This window comes from Physeter macrocephalus, chromosome 20 (assembly GCF_002837175.3).
Source record: "Physeter macrocephalus isolate SW-GA chromosome 20, ASM283717v5, whole genome shotgun sequence".
Classification (NCBI taxonomy): domain Eukaryota; kingdom Metazoa; phylum Chordata; class Mammalia; order Artiodactyla; family Physeteridae; genus Physeter; species Physeter macrocephalus.
Window position 1 is genome coordinate 86,857,672 of NC_041233.1, and position 24,213 is coordinate 86,881,884.

The window sequence follows — 24,213 nt, forward strand, 5'->3', positions numbered from 1 at the left end:
AATTTCAGTTTTCTAGGAAAAGACCTGAGTCTGCCCACACCTCCTCCTGGAACTCTTCGTGGGCCACTGCCACAGTCCTAGTGTGTCTTGGCTGGTGACCTCAGGTCTGGACACGCGATTCCTCCCTGAATGTCTGCAGAAGCCAAGGCAGGGGTCTGAGGAGGGTCTGCCTGATGTAAACCCAGCTCACTCTCACGGCAACCAAGGTTCAACCTCCCTGAGGATAACACAAGACGCCGTCTACACTCGGGGCCTCCTGATAAGCACGTGCGCCTGGATGCTGTATACACATGGGGGCTGGATGTCAGTTCTAGGGTATAATTCTGTCTTTATGTGTGCGGTTTAGATTGCTCTGGAGACTCGTTCCTAATGGTAACTGTGTAGCCACATCTTCAAAGCAGGGGTGAAAATCAGAACTGAGCCGGTGACAGAAGCGATCAGAAAGAGCCAGAGGAAGATCCGGTCGAGAACTTGAGCTGTGAACTTCCAGTCTTGCACCGCCTGCAAAAGAGAAAAAGACGTCTCCCATTCAGGATGCTGGGCAGCTGTTCTGAATTCATTTCAAGGGACTTCAGGAAGAGTCCTATTCAGATTTACAGCCCTGCAGTTTTCCAAACGCACCTGACACATCCCTTGCAATATAGGTTTCCTGGGACCTCACTGACGGTGCCCAAGAAAACAGCCCGTAATTCAAGTTCATGGGAAAACACTTTCATCACCATTGAGGATGTAAAATTGAAAGAACAGAGTCATTGATGCTTTCGTAAACGTTACTGATTGAAATGGGAAAAGCCTGATTTTTACCCAAATAAAAAGCCAGCATCTCTTACTGTGATGCTTCCTGATCTGACACAGGAAATAAATCACAAATTGATAAATTAAGAATTTTTGTGGTCACTTGACTCAGGCCCTCTTTTCCTCCACTCCCCAGGTGGGTGGGGCTACAATGGACACTCCTGGAGGAGATGACAGGAACTGGTGAGGGAGAGAGGAGACCAAGTCCCTCTGGAGGAAGGGAGGCTGGGGAGACTGGGCAGTGGCCAGTGAGGGCAAGGTCAGTGCAGGACAAGCTGCAGGGTCGGTGGGGGTCGGGGGGAGCCCGAGAGACGGGGCCAGCAATCTTTCAAGGGAAAATAAGTGTCCCATTTCCACTACGTGGGGATTTGGTAAAGATGGTACCAAGCAGGACGCCTGCCGTTCTAGAAGGAACATAGAAGCTGATGCAGAACTTGAATGTATTTTGTGCACATAGAGGTTTAGAAATAAAACCTTGGGGAAAACCACAAAGAAGACAGATGAAATTGTTAAAAGTTTCAAACTTAAGTGGGGGATTATTAACAATGTGAATCATCTTAAATGTTTTGTATTTTCCAAATTCCCTACGCTGATGATGTGTTATTTTTATAATTTTTTTAAAAGCTATTTAAATCTTTGTATTAGAATTTCTAAAAGGCATTAGGAACTATATTCAATATACTGCGATAAACCATAATGGAAAAGAATATGAAAAAGAATCTATATGTATGTATAACTGAGTCACTTTGCTGTACAGCAGAAATTAACACAACATTGTAAATCAACTATACTTCAATGAAAATAAAATTTAAAAAAGAATTTCTAAAAGATATAAAGAAACAAACAAAAAACCCTTAAGGATAGCTGTAATGTTTTTTCTATAGCAGCATTTTTTCTAGTGCTGTTTAAAAAATTTTTCAGTGGATGAAAAAAATGGCAAATTGTAAGTGAGGAGAGATACTAGGCAGTGTCTACATGAAAAGTAGAGGATATTTCTAAAAAACCCTATTCTTTCATAAGTTTGTTTATGAGATCAGGATCTTGGCACTAATTTTCACTGATTTTAGAGTAAAATAATTGAACCCTATAAACTGCTGTAAGTATTAACTCGTTTTAAGCAACAGACCTGTTTCTGTGCTGAGTATTTATATGTCAAATAATATTTTCCTTCCACGGGGGAAGGACCGTGTAGAGGAGGGAGGGAAGACGGGGAGAAGAAAGATGAGGATTAACATTTATTGACTGTTTACATAATCATGAGACCACGTGCGCTGGGCACACAGTGCATGTTTTATACTTGATGTCACTAATCCCTCACAATAACCCTTCAAGGGAGGTTTCAGAAAACTGAAGTTCAGGTTAAGTAGCTTTTCTCAAGTCATATGGAACATGGGTAGCATTTGTATGCAGGACGGTTTTGAGTCTGAAATCCACACCCTCGTCACATTTAAAAAAATAAATCTGTTTAAATCTGTGAACTAAATATCTGTTGTTACACCATGTTTTTGTATAAATTTAAAAACTGATTCTCTCTGTTTGCTTTTTTCCAAATATGCTGAATAGAGATACCCATCATCCCACTGAAAGTGAGAGATAAATGACCAGAGACCAGGATAACCAACCTAAAATGTAGAATTGAATTATTTTCGATAGAATTAAGTCTACTTATAAGAAATAGTGCTTAATCTATAGTTGCTCCTCTTTTGCTCATTCTGTTTTTGTGAACTTCTCCCTGAAAATCCACACTGAAGCCTCTATTTTGTGTCAGGGCTTGTTTTAAGTTTTATGTGTGTCAAGCAGAGAGCTAATAAGGTCACATTTTGAACAAGGACGCATTTGCTGTAAACAGACGTTAAAATCTCAGTCCTGGCTTGCGGCAGTCCCCTCACCTGGCTGATGAAATGCTCTTTCTTCACGTGGCTGGAAATGTATCTGATGGAATCCGCAGCCTTTTCCAGGAAAGCGACCAGAACTTTTTCTCCATCGCTAATCTGCTTTTGTTTCCTTTTTTCGAGGCCTTTACCTCTCACTGCCGGTTTCCTCTCCTCTTTATCTGGGAAAGAGTAGCCATCCACGTGGTCCTTCATGCAAAGTAATTTAGGAAGTTTTTGCAGAAATAGCCGCTTAACCCAGGGGGCCATGGGGTGGTAAGTGGAGGGAGATCTGTGGTGCACGTTGATGACAAACACGGTGACAATGATGGACAGGGTGACAAAGGCCATGATGAACAGGAGGTACTCGCCAATGAGCGGAATGACCTTGGAGGAGGACGGGATAATTTCTTCAATCACCAGCAGAAACACTGTCAGGGAAACCAAGACAGAGGTGGATAAGGAGAGCTTCTCCCCCTCGTCAGAAGGCAAGTAGAAGACAAGCGCTGTCAGAAAGGACAGCCCCAGGCAGGGGATGATGAGGAAGAGGGTGTAGAACAGGGGCAGGCGGCGCAGCACGAAGGAGTAGATGATGAACGGGTACTGGTACGCGCCGTCTCTCCTGCTCCCCGCCGTGCCCCTGGCGTTGAGGATCTCCCACTCTCCGTTGTCGAAGAAGTCTTTTCTGTCCACGTTCTCGTCGATCAGGACGAGGTCAACCATGGTCCCGTCGTAAGTCCAGGATCCGAACTTCATGGAGCAGTTCTGCCTGTCGAATGGGAAGAAGGTGACGTCCATGGTACAGGAGCTTTTGTAACTGGCGGGAGGCGTCCACACCACGGTCCCGTCGGATTTCACGATGGCCTTGGTCATGAGCGAGCCTTCGAACCGTCCGTCAGTGCTGTCGAAAAACGGTTCACCTGATGGTTAGTTGAACACATATTAACTGGTTTTTTTTTGTTTTTCCCACCATCGTACTATTTGTATTTTATGACTTTCCTACCACAGGGTCAAACAATATTTCCAAAAGGAATAATTTTCTCGTTAAAGTTGTACCTTTCTTTTAATTATTTTGGCACAGTCAGGCTTTTCTATTTCTTCTCCTAACCCGACCAGTGCACTTTTCTACTGTGATACTTACTTTTCAAAGAGAACTATGTCAGGAAGCCAGAGAGATTCTGACGGAACTTTAATTGAATGAATTCCACCGTATTCATCTGGATTCCAGCGTAATTTGTGGTCTGTCCATTCCTGTGTGAAATTAATATACTGTAATTTTGTCCTGTAAATTCAAGGTATTAGAGTTTGGAATCTTCAAGTTTATGTTAATTTACTAATCCAGTGTTTTGTTTTAAAAGGGAAATTCATCCACTTTAGACCTTATGACCCTATCCGTGACTCAGGGCAGGTCAAGATACGGTTCGAGCCAGCCTGGTCTTTGATGGTGCCCAGACTCTCACACCTGTCCAGTCTGGGATTTCCAAAATTGCCGTATCTACCTCACAATTTAGAGGTTCAGCAGCAAACACCACTGATTCATGACCTATCTTTTCAGCCTATTTTCTCCTAAGGAACAAAAGAAAAGCAAAGATAGCTCTAACTCAGTTTATTTTAGGAGAGTTGGTCCAGCGATATTGTAATCTCATGATAATGGTATTGAGACAAATGATTCTGAATATCAACCAAGAGTCTTGGACAAAGATGCATGCAGCATGTTAATATGAAACTTCCAGTATCCGCTGACTACTCCTGAGGACATTATAACTTTTATCCAATGAAAAAATATTTCCCAAGAATCTCCTTTTAAGTTCTAATCTGAATTTATTCTGTGAGTACCAAATCCAGTTTTAAATTATAGTCCTAATGCTGTTAGCCTCCAGATGCTTGCATATTTTTCCTTGTAATAGAATGAAATCATTTAGCATGTTTTACAGGGGTTGGTGGATCCAGATTAACAGAACTGACCATTAATTGATTGAATTATGAAGGATGATGTATGGATGACCCAGTTACAGCAGAAGTGGACTTAAAAAGATTTAGGGTCTAGAATCTTATGAAATCTGACCTGAAAATTAATTATTCCACTGTCTGTCATGTGGACAGTTGAGGAATGATACAGGAGAATATTAAATGACATTTCAGGAAGTTGGGAGGGTGTGGCCAGTGTGAGGAGGCTTCCTGGGGCTCAGTGATGCCAACTTTGTCATCTGTCTGCAGATAGATGATCCACTCGATGGTAAAATATTGAAATATGCATGATGCCTGGAAAAGGATGGAACTATACACACCAGATGAGACATCGTCTCTCTTAGGCAATATTTGTGAGGCTTACTCCTTGAAAAACAAATTTTAAAAGATATGGGTCTTTAAAAAGCTACGCTCTAAAGGATTAAAAAAAAAATTGCATGACTACTTATGGAAAGCCATGCATATGAAGACTGACAGTTTAAGAGCCCAAACGAATAAAGCATTTATCATGCTTACTTGGTACTCACAAGCTCCTCTCTTCCTTCCTCGTCGTCTGCCGATTTTGAAAAGCAAATATAATTTCCTTCCTATGAATTATTTGTCTCCTGCTAAGGAGATTTCTACTACCAGCAGCAAACCTGAATCCCAGGAATGCTGAAGGGAACTCAGAGCAGCATTTTTGGTTTGTTTTCACTTTTACATTTTAAAATTTTCCTTACAATAAAAGTCACTCTACGGTTCTACAGGCAAACAGTTGGATAATCACTAATGCCATCAAGATACCAGAATAGCTCTGTTGCCCCATATTTTCCTCGGGCTGCCCCTTTGTAATCAACCACTGCCATATCCCCAGTCCCTGGCAACCGCTGATCTATTTTCTGATCCTATAATTTTGCCTTTTCCAGAATGTCATATAATGGAATCATACAATAGGTAGCCATTCCATCCTGACTTCTTTTACTTATCAGAATACATTTTGGATTCTTCTAGGTTGTATCAGTAGTTTGCTTATTTTTATATTAGTGAGAAGTAGTCCACTGTATGAATATACCACAATTCTTTTTATCCATTCACCAGGTAAAATATCTGGATTCTTTTCAGTTTTTAATGATTATAAATAAAGCCACTATAAACATCTTGTAGTTTTTTGGGTGAAAACAATTTTTTTTTCCCCTTGGGTAAATACCTAGGAGTGGGATGGCTGGGTCATAGAGTAAGTGTACGTTTAACTTAATATGATACATAGCGGAGAGACTGAAGCATTTTGCATATTCCCACTAGCAATGCATGAGCAGCCCAGCTCTTTGGCATCATCTCTAGTACTGGGTATTGTCACATTTAAATGTTTAACTCTATTATAATAGTTGTAAAGTAGTATCTCATTATGGTTTTTATTATGCATTTTCCTAATGACTAAATGATGCTGAGCATTTCTTCATGTGCTTACTTGCCATCATACATTTTATTTGGTGAAGTGGTTGTTAAATCTTTTGCACATTTTTAAAATGGGTTGCCTGTTTTCTTATTACTGAGTTTTTAGTTCTTTATATATATGGAAAGTATATTTCAATATATAAAAATAGATCCCGAGCAGGGAGCGAGCTGCAGGCCCACAGGCGATGAGCCCCGGGGACAGACATGAATATACCACAATTCTTTTTATCCATTCACCAGGTAAAATATCTGGATTCTTTTCAGTTTTTAATGATTATAAATAAAGCCACTATAAACATCTTGTAGTTTTTTGGGTGAAAACAATTTTTTTTTCCCCTTGGGTAAATACCTAGGAGTGGGATGGCTGGGTCATAGAGTAAGTGTACGTTTAACTTAATATGATACATAGCGGAGAGACTGAAGCATTTTGCATATTCCCACTAGCAATGCATGAGCAGCCCAGCTCTTTGGCATCATCTCTAGTACTGGGTATTGTCACATTTAAATGTTTAACTCTATTATAATAGTTGTAAAGTAGTATCTCATTATGGTTTTTATTATGCATTTTCCTAATGACTAAATGATGCTGAGCATTTCTTCATGTGCTTACTTGCCATCATACATTTTATTTGGTGAAGTGGTTGTTAAATCTTTTGCACATTTTTAAAATGGGTTGCCTGTTTTCTTATTACTGAGTTTTTAGTTCTTTATATATATGGAAAGTATATGTCAATATATAAAAATAGATCGCGAGCTGCAGGCCCACAGGCGATGAGCCCCGGGGACAGACGTGCACTCGGGCAGACTGGCTGGAGCGGGGCTCTTACACTCTGACTTAAGCGAGCACAGTTAGTGAGTCCAAACCCATACTTCCTCCACTTGCAACCTAAAGATCTGGAAATCAAACTGCCTGCTTCTGGAATTCAGTCTTTTCTGCAGGCACTGCCTGTCTTTACCTAAAGGCCGGCTCTACAGCTAAGGAGGAAGGTGGGGAGCTCACATTCTGGGGGCACATCCCAGCAGACGCACACCAGCCATGCAGACTGTGCTCAGGGAAGTGGGCCAAGCCCCAGCGGGAGAGACTGTTCGGTCAGAAAGATTTGTCTCGCTCACCGGACAGCAAAATGAACAGCTGTGGCCAGAGAGCACAGAGACAGAGCTTTAGGAGGCTCACAATTGGGGGGGAATTAATTCATCCCACAAATATGCGAGGCTTATACCAGCCCTGAGCAGGGCCGCCTTGCCCTCCTAGCCTGGGGCTGTCTCAGACAAGAAAGAGTAAACTAACCGGCAAACCATCACCGCACCCTGTGGTCATTGCCATGAAGGGCGCGGTTTGGGTGTAAAGATGCAGGACAGTGAGTGGACAGGGAAGGAGGTTCAGATTTGACGACATCGCAGCTGAAGCAGAGGGTAGGAAGGGGCAGTGGGTGCTGCGGAGGGCAGGTCTGCCGTGGACGCTGCTCCAGGATGAACAGCAGATGTGAGTGGATGGATGAATGAGGGACGCGTCTCCATCCTCGAGGAGGATATAAAGACGGCTCCAGTGGATTCAGGGTGTGTTCTTGACCAGTAAAGGTAAAGGGGCAGGTGGGACGTGTGGTCATTGCCGCTTACTTGGGGGTACCAGAGAGAGAGAGAGAGAGAGAGAGAGAGAGAGAGAGAGAGAGAGAGGCAGCACTGAATTAGAGTTCCACCCCTGCACTGTTCTTTACTGGCTGTGCTCCTCTGTGGGGTTAAGGGAGACATTCCTCACCATCTTGGGGCCCTTCTGAGGCTAGACCTGGGGAATCAGAGATGCTCTCCCCCCCGACGTGCCCATCAGAGCGGCTCACAGAATTCCCAGCAGGTTGTGGTCCACCATGATGCTGGCTGAGCCCCACACCCCAGGGCCACTGCTCGTCTTAGGATCAGCTGGGTCAAGGTGAGGATTCAGAACCCAAATCCCCGGTCCTGCTCTCTAAGGAGCTGTGAGGCTTTCTGGTCACTTCCCTGCTCTCTCTGAAACCGTGGAGGCATGTGGAGATTGATCTCCTGTCTCTGCCTTCTTAAAGCAGTAGATTAGAAACAATATCCAGTATTCATGGAGCATGTCCTGGCCAAGATTCCCAAAGCCCTGTACAAACATCAGCTCCACTTTGCAGCAGTCCCGGTCTTGAGAGCTTGTTATTATAGGAAACAGGGGAGCGCAGGGTAGGTCAGGGCCAAATACCAAAGTTAATCTCTGACTGAGAAATAAAATGGAAACATACTCCCAGCCTAGCTCTCTTAATTCTGAAAAGTGCAACTTCAAATCCATATCATATATATTCCCTTAAAACTGTCTTTTCTTACATATATTACCTGAAATATCCCCCATAAGTGTCGAGATATTACCAAATTTCATTTAAACCTAAATCATAAGACTTTTTTAAACTATAAGTCATGACTTTTTTATAATAAATAAATTCTTCTAATTGTTCTTAATAATTAGAAAAAATATTATTATAATAATTAGTAATTCTTAATCCCAAGACCAAAAGATAGTAAGGAACAAATATTCCTTGCTGGTGATTGGAAACCTCTGGGACACCCTTGGGATCTTCAGTTATCTCAAAGTCAGGTGTGAAATTCCTAAAACTGAATTAATGTTGATTCACTTTAAAGACAGCAACATGACATATTTTATGTCTCATATTCCCATAATATCTATAAGTTGTCAAGGCCAAGAAATGGGCTTTGTCATTAAGGATGAGAAAGCCTACAAAGGTGGCACCAGGAAATGACATTTATTGAGTCCCCACTACGTGCCAGACCCTGTAGGAGTCACATTCACGTACACAATCCCGTTTAACCTGCCAGCGACACGGTGAGCTAGGCATTGCCTCTATTTGCTAGATGAAGAGACTGAGGGTCAGAGTGGCGAAGTGACCTGCTCAAGTTTATACAGTGAGACTTTGGATTCCTGGCTCACTCTGCTTGAAGCCACGTGAATCAGAAGACCACACGGGTCTCCTCTGCTAAGGTCAGAGTGAGGCTGTAGAGAAGGAAGGAAAATAAGATGGTGAGGGAGGTCTGAGGTAAATTCCTAGACGTACAAGTGCCATTACAGGTTGTGGAAGCCTTTGGGAACATGGCCCAGACCTTACAGCGAGGCCGTCCTTTCCTTGGGTTTGTTACGAAATAAACCAGCTTCTTGGTTTTCTCCTGCAAGCCAGCTGCAGGGATTCATCCAATGAGGCCTTCATCATGTTTCTGAACTTTTTGTTGATCTAAAACAGGAATCAGCTGTTGGAGAAACAACACCAGTCTAAGGTGTTGGCTTGGGCAGACATTAAGGAAGCTTTGTTTCCCCTGGGGTCGTCATGCGGCTGTGATAGCAGCCGGCTCTCAGCGACAGTGAATCTTTACTGGTTCATTGGAGTATGCCTCCAGCGGTGCAGGCCCAGTGCCCTCACCATCCCTGGCACGTAGTAGGTGCTCAGGAAGTGCTAGTTGAGTGAATACACTTGACATCTGTAGTCAGAGTGATTATTCACATGATAACATCTAGGCAAAGGGCCAACCCTCCTGTCATTAAAGAAGGGATATTTTCATCTTCCATCCCCTTTTGGGTACCTACGGTGCAGTTTTCCTAACCTTGACAACGATGGAGCAGAATCTGAGCGGCTAGGGCAGTGAGTATTTCTCACGGAGTTTTAGTGAGTTAATAATCTATTTATGATTTATATGGTCTTCATTACTCTCTGGAAGTACAAAGGAGGAAGACAAATGAGTTTGCAAAATAAAATCAGTAACATAAAAATAGCTCCACGTAGAGGACTTTTTCAGGATGTCACTAAATTTGTGCTTGTAAAGGTCTGTGGTTGAGAGGATAGAAGAGAAATGTCTAGATATATCAGATGAGAATGAAGGAAATAGAAGATACAGCAGAGGAATTGGGTAAACAAACAAAAAAAACAAGCATCTCAGTTGCATATGCTATCAGGAGACATGGTTTTGGTCCAAGTAGGTAGAATTTTATTCTCTCTGTGAAAATGAACTAGGGAGCATTTTTCAGTGTCTGAGAGGGCAATGACAAAAGAGGAAGGTTTGGTCATTTTCGTCTTTATTTTGACTGAGGTAGACAGGGGTGATTGGAAAGAGTTTCCTGTAGGTTTGCTCTGGTGTGAGAGCTTTGGGAAGTCGTGTTATTGGGATGCCTATTCAGGTGGGTCACAACTTCTCCACTTTTATGGCTTGCAGAACTTCTACTGATTCTGCAAGAGCCAGTTTAAATGTCTCCTCCCCTTGGAAGCCTTCCCTGATTTACTTCCTGTTTCATTGTCATGATTGTAATGACCCAGTTCCTTGTGTATATACTTTCCTTATGGTGTTTATCATATTACAGTAGTTCTTTTTTACACAGCTAACACCAGAGCCTCTCCTTGAAGCAGGGCTGTTTTGTGCTCTGTACATCCAGGATCTAGCAGAGTGCCTGGCCCTTAGCAGCCTCTCAGTAAACCCTGTGGAATGAATGGAAGATGGAATGAAACCTAGCCTCATTCTGTCCCACATGTCTTTCTAGACCAACTCCGTGAGACGTCTCAGAGGTTGAGGAATCGAAGCCTTATAAGTCCAGGATTAGGAACCGGACTCTACAGGGACAGCCCTGAGAGGAGCGCCGGACGTCTCCCATGAGCTCCCTCCAGTCTGAAGAAGAATATGGTTTCTTTATACAAGCCAGGCTGCACCTAATAGTGTGTAACCCGAGGCAAGTCACTCCAGTCCTCCGATCCTCAGTCTTCTCATCTGCAAGGTGGGAATAATAACAGGCCTGTCTCAGGAGGTGGCTGTGAGAATTGAATGCATTCATTCCTGTGACACAAGTGGCAGAGTGACTGGGCACTTGGCAGGTGCTCAATAAATCTCAGTATTGTTGTTGGCTACTCTGAAACTGACATCTGTGTAAAACACTAATGATAGTTTTTTTTAAACATCAATTTTATCTTCTTTTTATCATCCCTTTTCTTCTGTCCTTTCTTTTACCTTTTTAGTTTTAAAAAGCTTTAAAAAAAGTATAAAAGTAACATTACGGTGGAGCGCCAATGCCTCCTCTTCCATGCAGCCTTCCCTGCCTGCCACCCAGGCCATAGATTCTCCTTTCTTTTTTGTTGCCACATTGTTTGTGCCACAACATAGCCCTTATTGACTAATACCTATTGTGACATTCCCGCTCCAAATCCAGTCTGTGTGAGTGGAATAGTTTCCTAATATTCTTGGTGGTTTCTCCCATTTTGGATCCTCCTCTAATTTAGAAACAGGCCTTGATGTTTTGTGCGAAGCTGGATGTGCAGACAAGGCCCTAACTGGGGAAAGCTGGTTCCAGCCAGCTGAGGCAGACTCTTCAGTCTCTGGTAACGGGGGTAATGACACCTGCTCTGCTAATTCAGAGAGGTTGAGAAATGTAAATGGATAAGAGCCATGACAACCCATTGCAAATTAATGCAATGAAACCATGTTACTCTCGTTACTTCTATGACATGGGAACCAAAGTCCCCAGCTGGCTTTTCTAAGTGTCAGCTAGCAAGCCCCCACCTCCCCCTGGAGATTTCTCTTGCTCTGTTTTGGGTGTTGGGGGTTTTTAGGTGGTGGTTCTGTCTTGCCCTGGAGGCTCTCACCAGGCCACTGTGATTCTGGGGCATAGGTTTGCGAGAGGTCATTTCCAAAGTACAGCTAGAAACGAAGGAGTAGTGGTTTCTTCCCTTCGTGTCTGACATTGTTCTCTTTGGCTGAAATGACTCCCTATTTCCAAAAATCTCAAGAAAAGTGAGAGGTCCTTATTATCTCAAAGGCCAAGGGTCCTGGACCACTGTTTTAAGTGTAAGAGCTTAGCCTCAAGGAGCAGCTGGAAGAGGTGTGTGTGAATCAGTGAGAGTCTGTTCGTTTGTTTTATTTTTGCCAAATTCCCAAGCCTATTTATACTTTAACAGAAAAGTTTTTCTTCTCTTCCCTGAAAGCTCAAATACAGGACTTCTTACTGATTTTTATGAACTCAAAATACCTCCAAATTCCACTTTAGAAAGTGCAAAAGTGGGATAAGTTCTGAGGAATGAGATAGGCATATCGAAAAATACATTTATTTAAATTGTATTTTTATATCTACATTCCTAGCTTATTATTTTCTCCTGGACATTTATATTTGCAAGTAAAAAAATATGCAGATCCATTTCATAACATGCTAACATACCCACCAAGAAAAGAATCAGAGAACTAGAAACTAGTAAAATTTATAATGATTATCCAACTCTGACCAAAGATTTTGGGTGGGAGAAATTTGATGACACCGGATGAAGTCTAGGGAATGTCCTTACAGTCTCTTTTATCCATTGTTCCTTATAAACAAACCATTAGCAGAAAGACCTAAACAAGTCTACTAACCCTGAATAGATAACTAATTCATTTCAGCATAAACAAGTATAAAATATTATGTTTGTACATTAAAATTAAGTGAGATAATTAACATATCCCCACTGGGAAGATTTTAAATCTCTGGGAGATGAGGCAACATCCCGTAAAAAAACAAATAATTGCTAACAAAAATAAAAAATAAGCAGTTAAATCAACCTTCTCACCTCCTATCAAGGAAGTGCCAATATTTTCTCCTTTACATGACATATGCAAACTTGAATGGTAATTATTTCCTGGCGACTCCGAAAGAGCAGGAAACGGGCTATGGCCAAGCTAGGATCTGAAAACCATTCACATGCTTTTCGAGTCATATCAGGAAAACGGAGATTCATCATTTTGACTTGGGCTTCACCTTGTTCTGAAGTTGGTGGTGAGTGGCCTCTGTCATTCCCTGTTTTCTCTTTCTAGGGAACAACATTAGGGGAAGAGTCATCCCAGGGAGGACCAGGGGGGAAGAGGGAGAATTTAACATCCCTGATTTTCTTATCCAGTTGTGGTAGCTTAAATGGGGATAAGTTGCACCCTGAAACCTTTCCCCCCTTTCTCCAAGTAGCCCAGGGACCAGTGCCAGCGTCACCCTCCTACCTGCCCACTCCAGAAGCAAGAAGACAGAGCAAGGTGTGCCTACGAGCTTCCAGACTGACCTCTGACTCGTGCAGAAGAGAGTAGAAGAGAATACAAAAGAATAAACCCTTCCCCAAACACTCCCAAATATCTCTCTGAAGAACTCAATATGCTCTTGTAAGTAATTATTTTTCAACGGGAGCCTTTCTCAGTAGAAAAGAATGGGAACAATTAGGGGGGAGCTACAGCCCTTGGACTGACAGTTACCTGTTTGAGCCACACGTTTGTTGTCATTAGTTGATTCTTTTCATCCTAAGAGAATGAAAATTAAATTCAAATTAAGTGAAACTGTGTATTGGATTTCCTTTTTAATCCGAGACTTCCTGAGTCTTACCTTTGAGGGGTCCAAAGTGAAAAAGATTCTCAACCGAAGAACAGTTAAATGGCATTGAGACCCTAAAGTATTATGCATATTTTGCTTAAAATGAAAAATAATAATTAGAGCAAGTAGTAGTTCACTGTGGTGATATTTATATAAAATTGCATAACCGGAGGCACGGTAAGGGTGTGAAGTAGAATGAAGTATTAGCTAAACGGAAGATGGGCTTTGCATGATCTTCTAGAAGGAACCCTGGGCGTTGAGCCAGCTGGGGAGGATGCGTGTGTGCACTTGTGGTGGGCGGAGGATGTGGGCAACGGCGAAGGATTATTCTGCGACTTTGGGGACCACGGCAGAATGATTCTGCAGAATCGGGGTTGTTGAAGTTCACGGACTTCCCCGGGGACATCATGACAGAAATGTGAGCCCGACAGGAAAATTAGTAAAGAATGTTAAGGTGTGGTGTGTCAGGGAAAGGTATGGGGTCCTGAGGGGATCCGGGAGGGGATGGGGTCACCCAGGCACTCACTCTGGTGCTGTCACCATCTGCCGTCCCTCCCTGCAAGCACCCCTGCCAGCCCTGCCCCAGCCCCACCTCTGCAGCCCTGCCACTCACCCCGATGCTCACCTTGGTGGCTCCAGCAGAACTGCCAAGGGTGATGCCCTTCTAGCAGCCACATCCCCCCACCGCCCCCCCCGAGGAAAAAGTCCCTCCTCCACGCCACCCACACCCCACCAACAGTGTTGCAATGAAAATGACGTTCTCATTCTTTCCGCGGGTCATTTCACTGGCTTCTTGGGGCAGGTTTTATTTTTAAAACTGAAATGGCAGACATGGGGAAAGAAAACAAAATCAAATTTTAGCCTCGAGAATGGGTGAAGGAATGCATGCTCTTTGCAGCTGAGGGCCAAAGATTACTCACCACATCTACCAGCTGAGATATTTTCAACCCAAAATATACTTTTATGGTGTCATTAGATTGTAATACAGGGCGAACCCATTTCTGGTAACCTTGGAATAAATGTCTGAGCAGCGCATCTTCTTCTTCGGCTATGGACCTGAATCCTGCAGCAGCTGTAAGACATGAGGGGATCCGAATTAACCGGGGAGGCGCGACGGCTGGGCCCACATTCTCCAGCCGGACGTCGTGTATTTCTAAACAGCCTGATTCAGCAGAGGCTGGGTTGAGGCTACAAGGGTTCTCTCTAAACATTCTTCTTACCCACCCCAGCTCCCTCCCCAAACGCACCGCTCAAAGTAGACTCTCATTCTATTTCTTTAATGTGGTATCTGTATGAGGTGATGGATGGTCACTGAACTTATTGTGGTAATCCTTTCATGATGCGTGTGAGTCAGATCATTTTGCTGTGCCTCCTTAATTTCCACAGGGCTATATGTCAATTACATCCCCATAAAACTGGAAGAGAAAAATCATTAAAAGTAGACTCTATACTTTACCCAGAGCTTTGCCTTCTTACAGGGCTTTCTCATCAAGAGGTCAACACCTTGACCCCAGAAGGATCATCCACGGCCATGGATGGATGGAAGTGGTCCTCCATCCGCCTGACAGAGGCGGTCTCTGCCTGCTTGCACTGTCCATCACTGCACCTGGTCTGACCCCTTCACATCCCTGATCACAATTTGTCATGCATTTGTCCCTGTCTGTCCTCCCCTCGGGTTCCACGATGGCAGGTACAGTATCTGTGCTATTTGGTGATGTTCATCCAGCACCTAGCACAGTGTCCGGGCACAGCAGGAGCTCATTTGATGTCTACTTAATGAATGAACCAATGAAGGGAGAGCCAGGCCATTTTCCATACGTTCAGCACATGTTCACAGAACACCTACCACATGTCCGGCCGGTTCCCTCCCTTCCTCCTGGGGAAGTCCTCCCTTACGAAGAGCTTCCCTGGCCAAGAACCAGGTTCTAACAACAACTCTTTTCCTCCCCAAGTGTACAAAAGCCTAAGAAACACCCTAATTTCAAGCTTTAACACTCAGGTTGAAGAAGTGGTTTAGGAACGTGGTCTAGAGGTAAGTTTTGTTTCTTTGCAGTGCTATGCTATCCAATTTCAAACCAGGAAGCTCTTTGTTGTTTTAAATATGGCCCCTTTTTCCCTGTGTCCAGCACCCTCTGAAATCCTACGGTGACTCATCCTCCACCATCCGCTTTCCCATAGAAAACCTCTTCTTCCCACGGAGAGACGCACGTGGCTCACAAGGTCACATGCAAGACACGCCCCCACGTTTACCCAATGAAAACCCAGAGAGTCTTAGCGGGAAGAAAAGCAAAATCGCACACATGCTCCACGTGTGCACGAGACCTTCCCTGTAATGGGGAGTCGTGATTCAAAATGTAATTGGGAACGCTCCTCCCGGGGTGAGGAGGGCGCGGATACAATGGGCTGCGGGCCGCGGCCGCCTCCTCCCTTTCTCTTCCGCTCTAGCAAGCTGGTGAAGATGAAGATCCTGAGGAGTGGTAGAGATGTAACCTTACGTCTGTGCTTATTTACTCAAAAGCCTAACGGTTCTCAAATTTTGATACTTCCACTACTCTTAGCCAGCAGAGAGGCATCAAGAAGCAGGTCAGCGGGGGGCAGCAGGACAGCCCTCCGTACAGGCCCTAAAACCTTCCTGGAAATGTAGGCAGTGGGAGGACAGGGAACTGAAATTCCCCGAAGCCTTTGAGGGAAGAGGCTGAACTTCCCGAACTCCCTCCCCACACCTGGGCTTAGCTTCCTGAGCAGCACGGCAGCTCTGATGGCTTCCCAGCCCCTCCAGAGGTACCACCCTGGCCTCAGACTCCGTCGTCTCCCTCTTGGGTTCCTGTGCTGCCTCCTAATTGCTTCACTCTGGCCCCTTTTATAGTCCATTTTCCAGCAGCTAGACCATTGCTTAAAAGCAGAAGAGGATTATGTCAGTTTCCTGCTCAAACCCGCCCCACGGTTTCCCATCAAACTTAGAAGAACACCCCCAGTTCTTACCGTGGCCTCCCAGGCCCTAGAGGGTGCCCACCCGCTCCCACTCTGGCCTTGCCCCTCGTCCCCAGGCCTCAGCCCGTCTGCACTTTTCAGAACTTGCCCGGGAAGCTCCCGCCCTAGGGAGCCCTGCCTTGCTCACGTCTCCTCCTGAAGACGTCACTGAGGTTACAGCATCTAAGGCTCCTTCCCCACACTGCGTGTGTACTTCATATACTGTACCCTCACATGTGGGTACCTTATCCCGTGTTGGAGCTCTTGATGGGGCTGTGCGTCCATCTCTTTATTGTCTGGCTCCCCTACAGCATGCCAGCTCTCAGGACGGTGCCGGCACAGTGGCTGCCGAGCTGACAACAGCGCAGTTAGTTGGCATGTGTTTGCCGAGTAGCCTTGGAGGGTTTGAGCCGGAGCTGGACCCCCCAGGAGAAGGAGAAGCAGGGGGGCCGCGGCTGTCCCCCACGCCCACCGCCCCCCTCCCTGGGCAGGCAGCCCCTCCCCTAAGGAGGAAAACGCTGTGTGCTGGGCTCTGCGCTGGGCCTGCAAGTACCTGCCCACCAGCTACTCGCCCTTCTTCCCTGTACAGATGCTAACTCTACTCAGGATCCACGGCGCCAGCTGAAACCCTCCCCTCGTGGCTCCCGACAGCCAGGACGCCGTGACCTTCCTAAATCCTTGTGAACCAGCTCAGCCCGTGAGAACAAGTCACTAAGGACAACATCTCATAAGGGTGGAGGGACACCAGGAAGGCTGAGGACAGCCGCACGATATCTGAACCAGCACACACACACTCACACACACACACAACACACACACACACTCACACCATACACATAACACACACACACACAACACACCACACACACACACAACACATACACATAACACACACACACTCACACACCATACACACACCATACACACACACACTCACACACACACACCATACACATAACACACACACACCATACACACACTCACACACACACCACACACACCACACCACACACACACACCCCCATACACATAACACACACACTCACACACACCATACACACACCATACACACACACCCCATACACATAACACACACTCACACACACACACCATACACACACCATACACACACTCACACACACCATACACATAACACACACACACACCACACTCACACACACCATACACGTAACACACACCCCATACATACACACACACCATACACGTAACACACACACACCATACACATAACACACACACTCACACACACACACTCACACACACCATACACGTAACACACACCCCATACACACACTCACACACACACCATACACATAACACACACACACACTCACACACACACCATACACATAACACACACACCCCATACACACACTCACACACACACCATACACATCACACACACACACACACACACACACACACACACACCCCATGGGCTTATCAGCGGGGACAGCCGTGCATTATCATAATTTTGGACATGTGAGAAGGATCCTAAGACTGCACCTTGGACCTTCCTTCCTGGCAGATAACTTCAGTGTCAGTTTGGAGGCAGTGGGAGTTGCATGTTGGGAAGGATCTCCTAAGACTATGACCTGACCTCCCCAGCCCCTGCCACCCCTCTGTGAGGACAGCTGGACCCTGCTCTTCACCAGCGTCCAGAGGGAAGCGAGCAGATCTGCTCTCAGAGACCCGTGTGTTTGTTTTGACCCTGTTGCCCATGTCAGAGGGTGAGCTGCCATCTGAGACAAGGAGGAAAAGACGTAGCTCTGTACTGGCTCTTACGGACTGGATGTGTGTCCCTTCATATCCATACTTTGAAGCCCTAACCCCCAGTATGACTGCATTTGGAGACAGGGCCTCAAAAGAGGCAATTAAGCTTCAATCAGGTCATCAGGGTGGGGCCCTAGTCCGATAGGATTGCCGTCCTCATAAGAAGAGGAAGAGAAGGGCTTCCCTGGTGGTGCAGTGGTTGAGAGTCCGCCTGCCGATGCAGGGGACACGGGTTTGAGCCCTGGTCTGGGAGGATCCCACGTGCCGCGGAGCAACTAGGCCCGTGAGCCACAACTACTGAGCCTGAGAGTCTGGAGCCTGTGCTCCGCAACTAGAGAGGCCGCGATAGTGAGAGGCCCGCGCACTGCGATGAAGAGTGGCCCCTGCTTGCCCCAGCTAGAGAAAGCCCTTACACAGAAACAAAGACCCAACACAGCCAAAAATAAATTAATTAATTAATTTAAAAAAAAAAAAAAGAAGAAGAGGAAGAGAAACCAGAGATCTCTCCCCAGGCAAGCACAGAGGAAAGGCCATGTGAGGACACAGCCAGGAGGCAGCAGTTTACAAGCCAGGAAGAGAGCCCTCACCCAAAACCAAGTTTGCTGGCACCTTGATCATGGACTTCTAGCCTCCAGAACTGTGAGAAAATAAATTTCTGTTAAGTCACCCAGTCTGTGGTATTTTGTTTTGGTGGCCTGAGCTGGCTAGTACAAATCTGCATTGCCCCAAACAGACCTTACCAAAAAAGAAAAGAAAAAGGCCAAAGGTTGAATGTTTTCTGCCTAGTATCTTCCCCAAAATAGAAGCTGAAGTCACTGACATTATTGGAGCAGATGTAGAGACAGGCCCAAAACTGTTTCTGGTTTGTTCTTCTTGTAAAATAGAATGTTATGAGGACGGGCAAGGGCTTCCATGTTGATCTTTGAGGCTAAGGCCTCAGTAAACATTAGATGACTTTAAGTGAATGAGCGAATGAATGAATAAATGCACAAAAGGCTATAACAGCACTTTCTGTGCACGGGAGACCAGCTCTCGGCTCCAGAGGATGTGGAACCACAGATGTTCTCAGGATTTCCAGGACAAGTGGTCTCTTAAGAAATAAATGGATTCCTTCTAAAATATGACACAAATGAACATATCTACAAAACAGAAACAGACTCACAGACACAGAGAACAGACTTGTGGTTGCCAAGGTGGGTGGGTAGGGGAGGGGTGGAGTGGGAGGCTGGGATAAGCAGATGCAAACTATGGTATATAGGATGGATAAACAACAAGGTCCTACTGTGTAGCACAGGGAACTATATTCAATATCCTGGGATAAACCATAGTGGAAGAGAAAATGAAAAAGAATATATACATGTATAACTGAATCACTTTGCTGTGCAGCAGAAATGAACACATTGTAAATCAACTATACTTCAGTAAAATTTAAAAAATACATTAAGAAAAGAAAAAAGTGGATTCCTGAAAAGTTGTGTGTAAACCAAATTTTTGCTAATGGACTTCTATTTCAGCTTAATTAGACAAGACCACTATTCTAAGATACATCTCAATGATTCATTGACAAGTCAGGAAACTGCTCTTGGAAGATGAGTGAGTCTCCCACCCCCCTCTGCCATGGGGGTTTGCAGTTCCCAAAGTCAGCTTCCTAGGGGAGGGACGGGAGGACATTTGTACTCGGAAATAATTTCAGTATTCATTAAAGAGGAAGAAAAGAGAAATGATAAAGAGGTGAAGACAACAGAGCCAGAAGGGACTTTCATGGTGATGTGAGCCCCTCATTTTATGGATGCAGACCCAGGGGACCTGCGAGGGGTCACCCAGCGAATGGGGGGGCGGGCTGGTTTTCTGAATCCCAAGCTGCCATCTTTCCACCGTCCCATGAAGTTAACTGAGGATTGAGGAGGAAAAAGACTGTTCCCTCCGCCATGGTCTTACTGCCACATAAAAACTGTTCCAACAATTCACTTCTATGAACACATATTGGCTGTTACTGCTCTTTCTGCTGCTGTGTTATTAGCACTGTATTCTCCAAACTGTTGCTTCAAGCTGTCTATCGCGGGGAAGAATGGTGCTCTAAAACCAGGTCCCGGGTAGTATTTGTTTGGTCAAGGGGAGACACTCGACCCTGCAGAGGGTGTTCTGTAATCGCCCGCCCGCCTCCCTGGAATCTCCCTCTGCTGCAGGTGGCAGCTGGCAGGCTGCTTTGCTGCGGGCTTGGTTGGGGGGACTCTTGAATGGGCGCTGTTCTGGGGTCACTCTCTGGGGAGGGGGACGCCCAGTGCTTTACAGTCACAGAGCAGAGCCACCCTGCTTCAGACCAGGCAATGGTCTCCCCGCATTTCCCTGCAGCCCCTCCGCAAAACACACACACATAACACACACTAGGTCTAAGGCACATCTTCAGAGGATGTGTGCTGCCTGTTAGAGATGCTTCTCACCATCTCTTTTGGTAAAAAAGGAATTTTCGTTTCTTCCTGAAACGTCTTTCTCCCCCTTTCTTCTCTTCTCCCTGCTTAATTTTTTAATCTTTTTTTGCTTCCGTGCTGTGCTGCTTGGCGGATCTTAGATCTCCAAAGAGGGATTGAACCAGTGCCCTCAGCAGTGAGAGCGCAGAGTCCTAACCACTGGACCACCAGGGCAGTCCCATCCCTACTTAATCTTTGTCTCATTTTTCTTTGTCACAATCTTTCCCTTGGGACCAGACAAGCAGCCCCGCAGGCAGAGGGCAAGAAGAGGGAGGACCAGACAGCCCATGTGGACAGACGGACAGACAGACAGACAGAGATGCAGCGCCCTGCCTGATTCTAGTGATTTCCTCCACGTGGAACTGGGCTGGGGCAGAGCTGCAGGAGGGTGCGCTGCTCTTGGCTCAGGACACCGAGTCTCCTGCCAAACTCATCACTCGTTAGAACGAGAGTCCAATGAATATTTATTCAACGTTGAGAGGCCCCGAACTCAGACCCAGAGACGAGAGGTCTGGTCCTGATTCCAGGCTGTGTGATCTCAAATAAGACCTTTAACCTCTCCCAGTGAAAATAGGGAGCAGTGATGGGGAATGTCCAGCCACTCACATGCCCAGTGCTTCTAGGTTCTTTACGTCCATGAGACAGCCACAAACGTGACCTCTTAATGCCAATATCTGCTGTTCCAAAGATACACAGAGAACTCAAGATTGAGATGCGCCCTTGATTCGAGAACAGCCCTTCACACCTGGCTGCAACAGAGAAGGCATCCAGGTAACGGTGACCAAAGCTATCCCGGGACTAGACACTCCCTGGGAGGAGCTTAGAGCTCTCTCGCCCCAGCGAGTGGAATCATGACAGATTTGGATGGGGCACGCAGAAACAGCTTGAGACCAAATTTTCTTTGGAACCCATGACTTGAGCTTCTGGTCTCTTTATCCTTCGTGCTCCTGTGTCCTTACCTTTTTCAGGTGCTCAGACCCTCTGCTCTCTCCTCACCCCCATATCAACAACTGCTTTCAGCAAAATTTTGACAAACTCTCTTATACCAAAGTATAAATAATTGATAAAACTTAATAGATGATAAAAATACAATAAACTAGTGAATATAACAAAAAAGAAGCAGACTCACAGATATAGAGAACAAACTAGTGGTTACCAGTGGGGACAGGGGAGGGGTATCATGGGGTAGGGGATTAAGATGAACAAACTATTAGGTATAAAATAAGCTACGAGGATATATTGTACAGCACGGGGAATATAGCCAACATTTTATAGTAGCTATAAATGGATTATAACCTTTAAAAATTGTGAATCACTATATTGTACACCTATAATTTACATAATATTATAAAACAACACTACTTCAATAAAAAAAACTTAATGGATGAAACTTCCCATGATTATTTACGATTTTATTGAAAACAAGACCATTTTTTATCCTCAGCTAGGAGAGTAGAGAAGTAATTGAAGAATTTCAATTGTTTGACACCTTTTGGTATGTTTGGGGTTTAGCTTTCATTATCATCACCTCGTCCAAAAAAAATCATACCACAAATAGCCTCTTCTGCCGACACGCAGAGCTAGCCCTCAGGGTGGACTCAAATAATAAATATTTCATGGCTTCCTGCTAGCATGAAAGTTTCTTAAAACAACCTTGTTTATTCCTCCTTACATCCCACATACTGGAACGATTACTACAATACAGTAGATCTTCAATAAATATTTTTTTGAATGAATAACACACGTCATCAGGTGGTAAGAGCGATGGGAAGATGAAGAAGACAGAGTCCCTGTTTCTGGAAGCAGACACAAAGCGTGGCCATGACAATGATCCTGCCACCAAAACCAGAAATGCAGAGATGACGGCTTGTCCCTTGTAATTTGAAAAAGGGAGTTCTGTGTAACAAAAAGAAACTATTTTCTTTACAATGAGTAGCCCAGTTAAAGAACTTAAGGAAAGGTGGTGCGGATCTAAAAATAGCAATAGACTCCAGTGGATCTAGAACTACTCACAAATTCCAGAGTTACTGCCGTTTACTACATGGATTTGTTATAGATCAGTGACGGATGTATACAGCTCAGTCTACATTCCCAAACTCTTGCAGCCCCCACAGGAAGACGGGGACCAGGCCCTCCTCTGATTCCATCTTTCTGTGTAACCTACAACGCACAGAGGAGGGGGCAGAGATGATCCAGAGGGTTCGCCCTAACTGTCCCTGCTAACCAGGGGGTGGTTTCTCTGTGAGCAGGATGGTAGGAATCAATTCTTTCATAGGAAATAGGATGCTCTCGTAATTAAGGCAGAAAAACACCAGACATTAATTATACAGAAACTGATTATTATTTTCATGATTAATTGCATGCTAAAACACACCGAAGTTGATTATTATTTTTATGATTGGCAAGTTGCACTTAAGACTTTGCAGAGACCAAATTTAGTGATATTTGAAAGTCTCTGCCCTTAGAAGTGACTGTGTGTTTCTGAGCCCCAGGTACGTAGCAAAGGCTACATTTTTGACGTATAATGACGTTCAGGTGTGTGTGCCTCACAGCCTTATGACTTTTAATTCCAGGATTTATTTCAGGACTTGGGCAAATCTATCTCAGCGCCTCTGGTTCTCTATCTGAAAATTACAATAATCAGATGTGGCAAAAGTACTAGTGACAAATAAATACAAATTGCTAAAGGAATAACACTGTTTTCTCACCATCTGGCTCCTGGCTCTATATGGTTTCTGGTGTCATGGAAGAGATTTCTGTTCTTAAGTTACAGGAGAAGTGAAATGATTCCCAAACCCAGAAAACTGGCAGGTGACAATGACCATTTTTCCCTAAACTTTTCAGTTATTTTCTCCCTCTTTCCTTTTCACTCTCTCTCTCTCTCGCCTTTTATTTGCCCTCATTCTTTATTAAGACTTCCTCTATTTTCCGGTGGATAATAGTCACAGAAAACTCACACAGGTTCATAGACGTTTGATATATATTTCGTTTAATTCTGATGTACATACATACTAAATATACCTACATACACAAATTTATGAAAATATTTCTATGTCTACATGATATTTTGGGTAATTATCTGCACACAGATATTGTGATTGTTAATAGATAGGATATTAAAATGTTGATATAGTCAATTCCTATGCTAAATATTTTAACAATTCTCTGAGCACCATTCAGTGCATTTGGTAAGATTTTCCCTGCTTTTATATCTTTGTACCAAGCTGATAACGATTCAAAAGGAATAACACACACACACACACACACACACACACAAAGGAATAACACAATAAATGACAAAAGCATAAACATTATGGAATTCATAGATATGATTTCTTTAGCAATATACAGATTTCATAGACTTACTCATCGGAGCCACATTTTAGAGGTTATCCTAAAGATACCTACACATTACATTTTGTAATTCTAACATTATCAGCACTAACAATGATCAAGTTTTCATTTATTTTAGCTTGAGCTTACCTGAGCTGGTGACACTGAGGGCACTGAACACCAGGATAAAGTCTGCCGGCATCAT

General features: G+C 44.5%; 1 protein-coding gene across 1 annotated transcript; it reads right to left on the reverse strand.

Annotated features, from left to right (window-relative positions):
- Positions 1-246: 246 nt before the first annotated feature.
- Positions 247-24,213, reverse strand: CHRNB3 (cholinergic receptor nicotinic beta 3 subunit). The gene is made up of 6 exons (XM_007127113.3): positions 24,159-24,213; positions 14,364-14,515; positions 13,329-13,373; positions 3,808-3,917; positions 2,685-3,567; positions 247-501 (listed from the first exon to the last, which is right to left on the reverse strand). The coding sequence occupies exons 1-6, from the start codon at positions 24,211-24,213 to the stop codon at positions 367-369; spliced, it is 1,380 nt and encodes a 459-aa protein (XP_007127175.1). The 3' UTR covers positions 247-366.

Bases quoted from the DNA above. Each gene is read 5' to 3' on its own strand.
- CHRNB3 (XM_007127113.3), bottom strand. From the start codon at position 24,213: ATGATGCCGGCAGACTTTATCCTGGTGTTCAGTGCCCTCAGTGTCACC. The intron at 3,568-3,807 runs GTAAGTATCACA...GTTTTTCGACAG, and splicing joins GACATAGTTCTCTTTGAAAA to CACTGACGGACGGTTCGAAG. The intron at 502-2,684 runs GTGAGGGGACTG...TCTCTTTTGCAG, and splicing joins AAGAGCATTTCATCAGCCAG to GCGGTGCAAGACTGGAAGTT.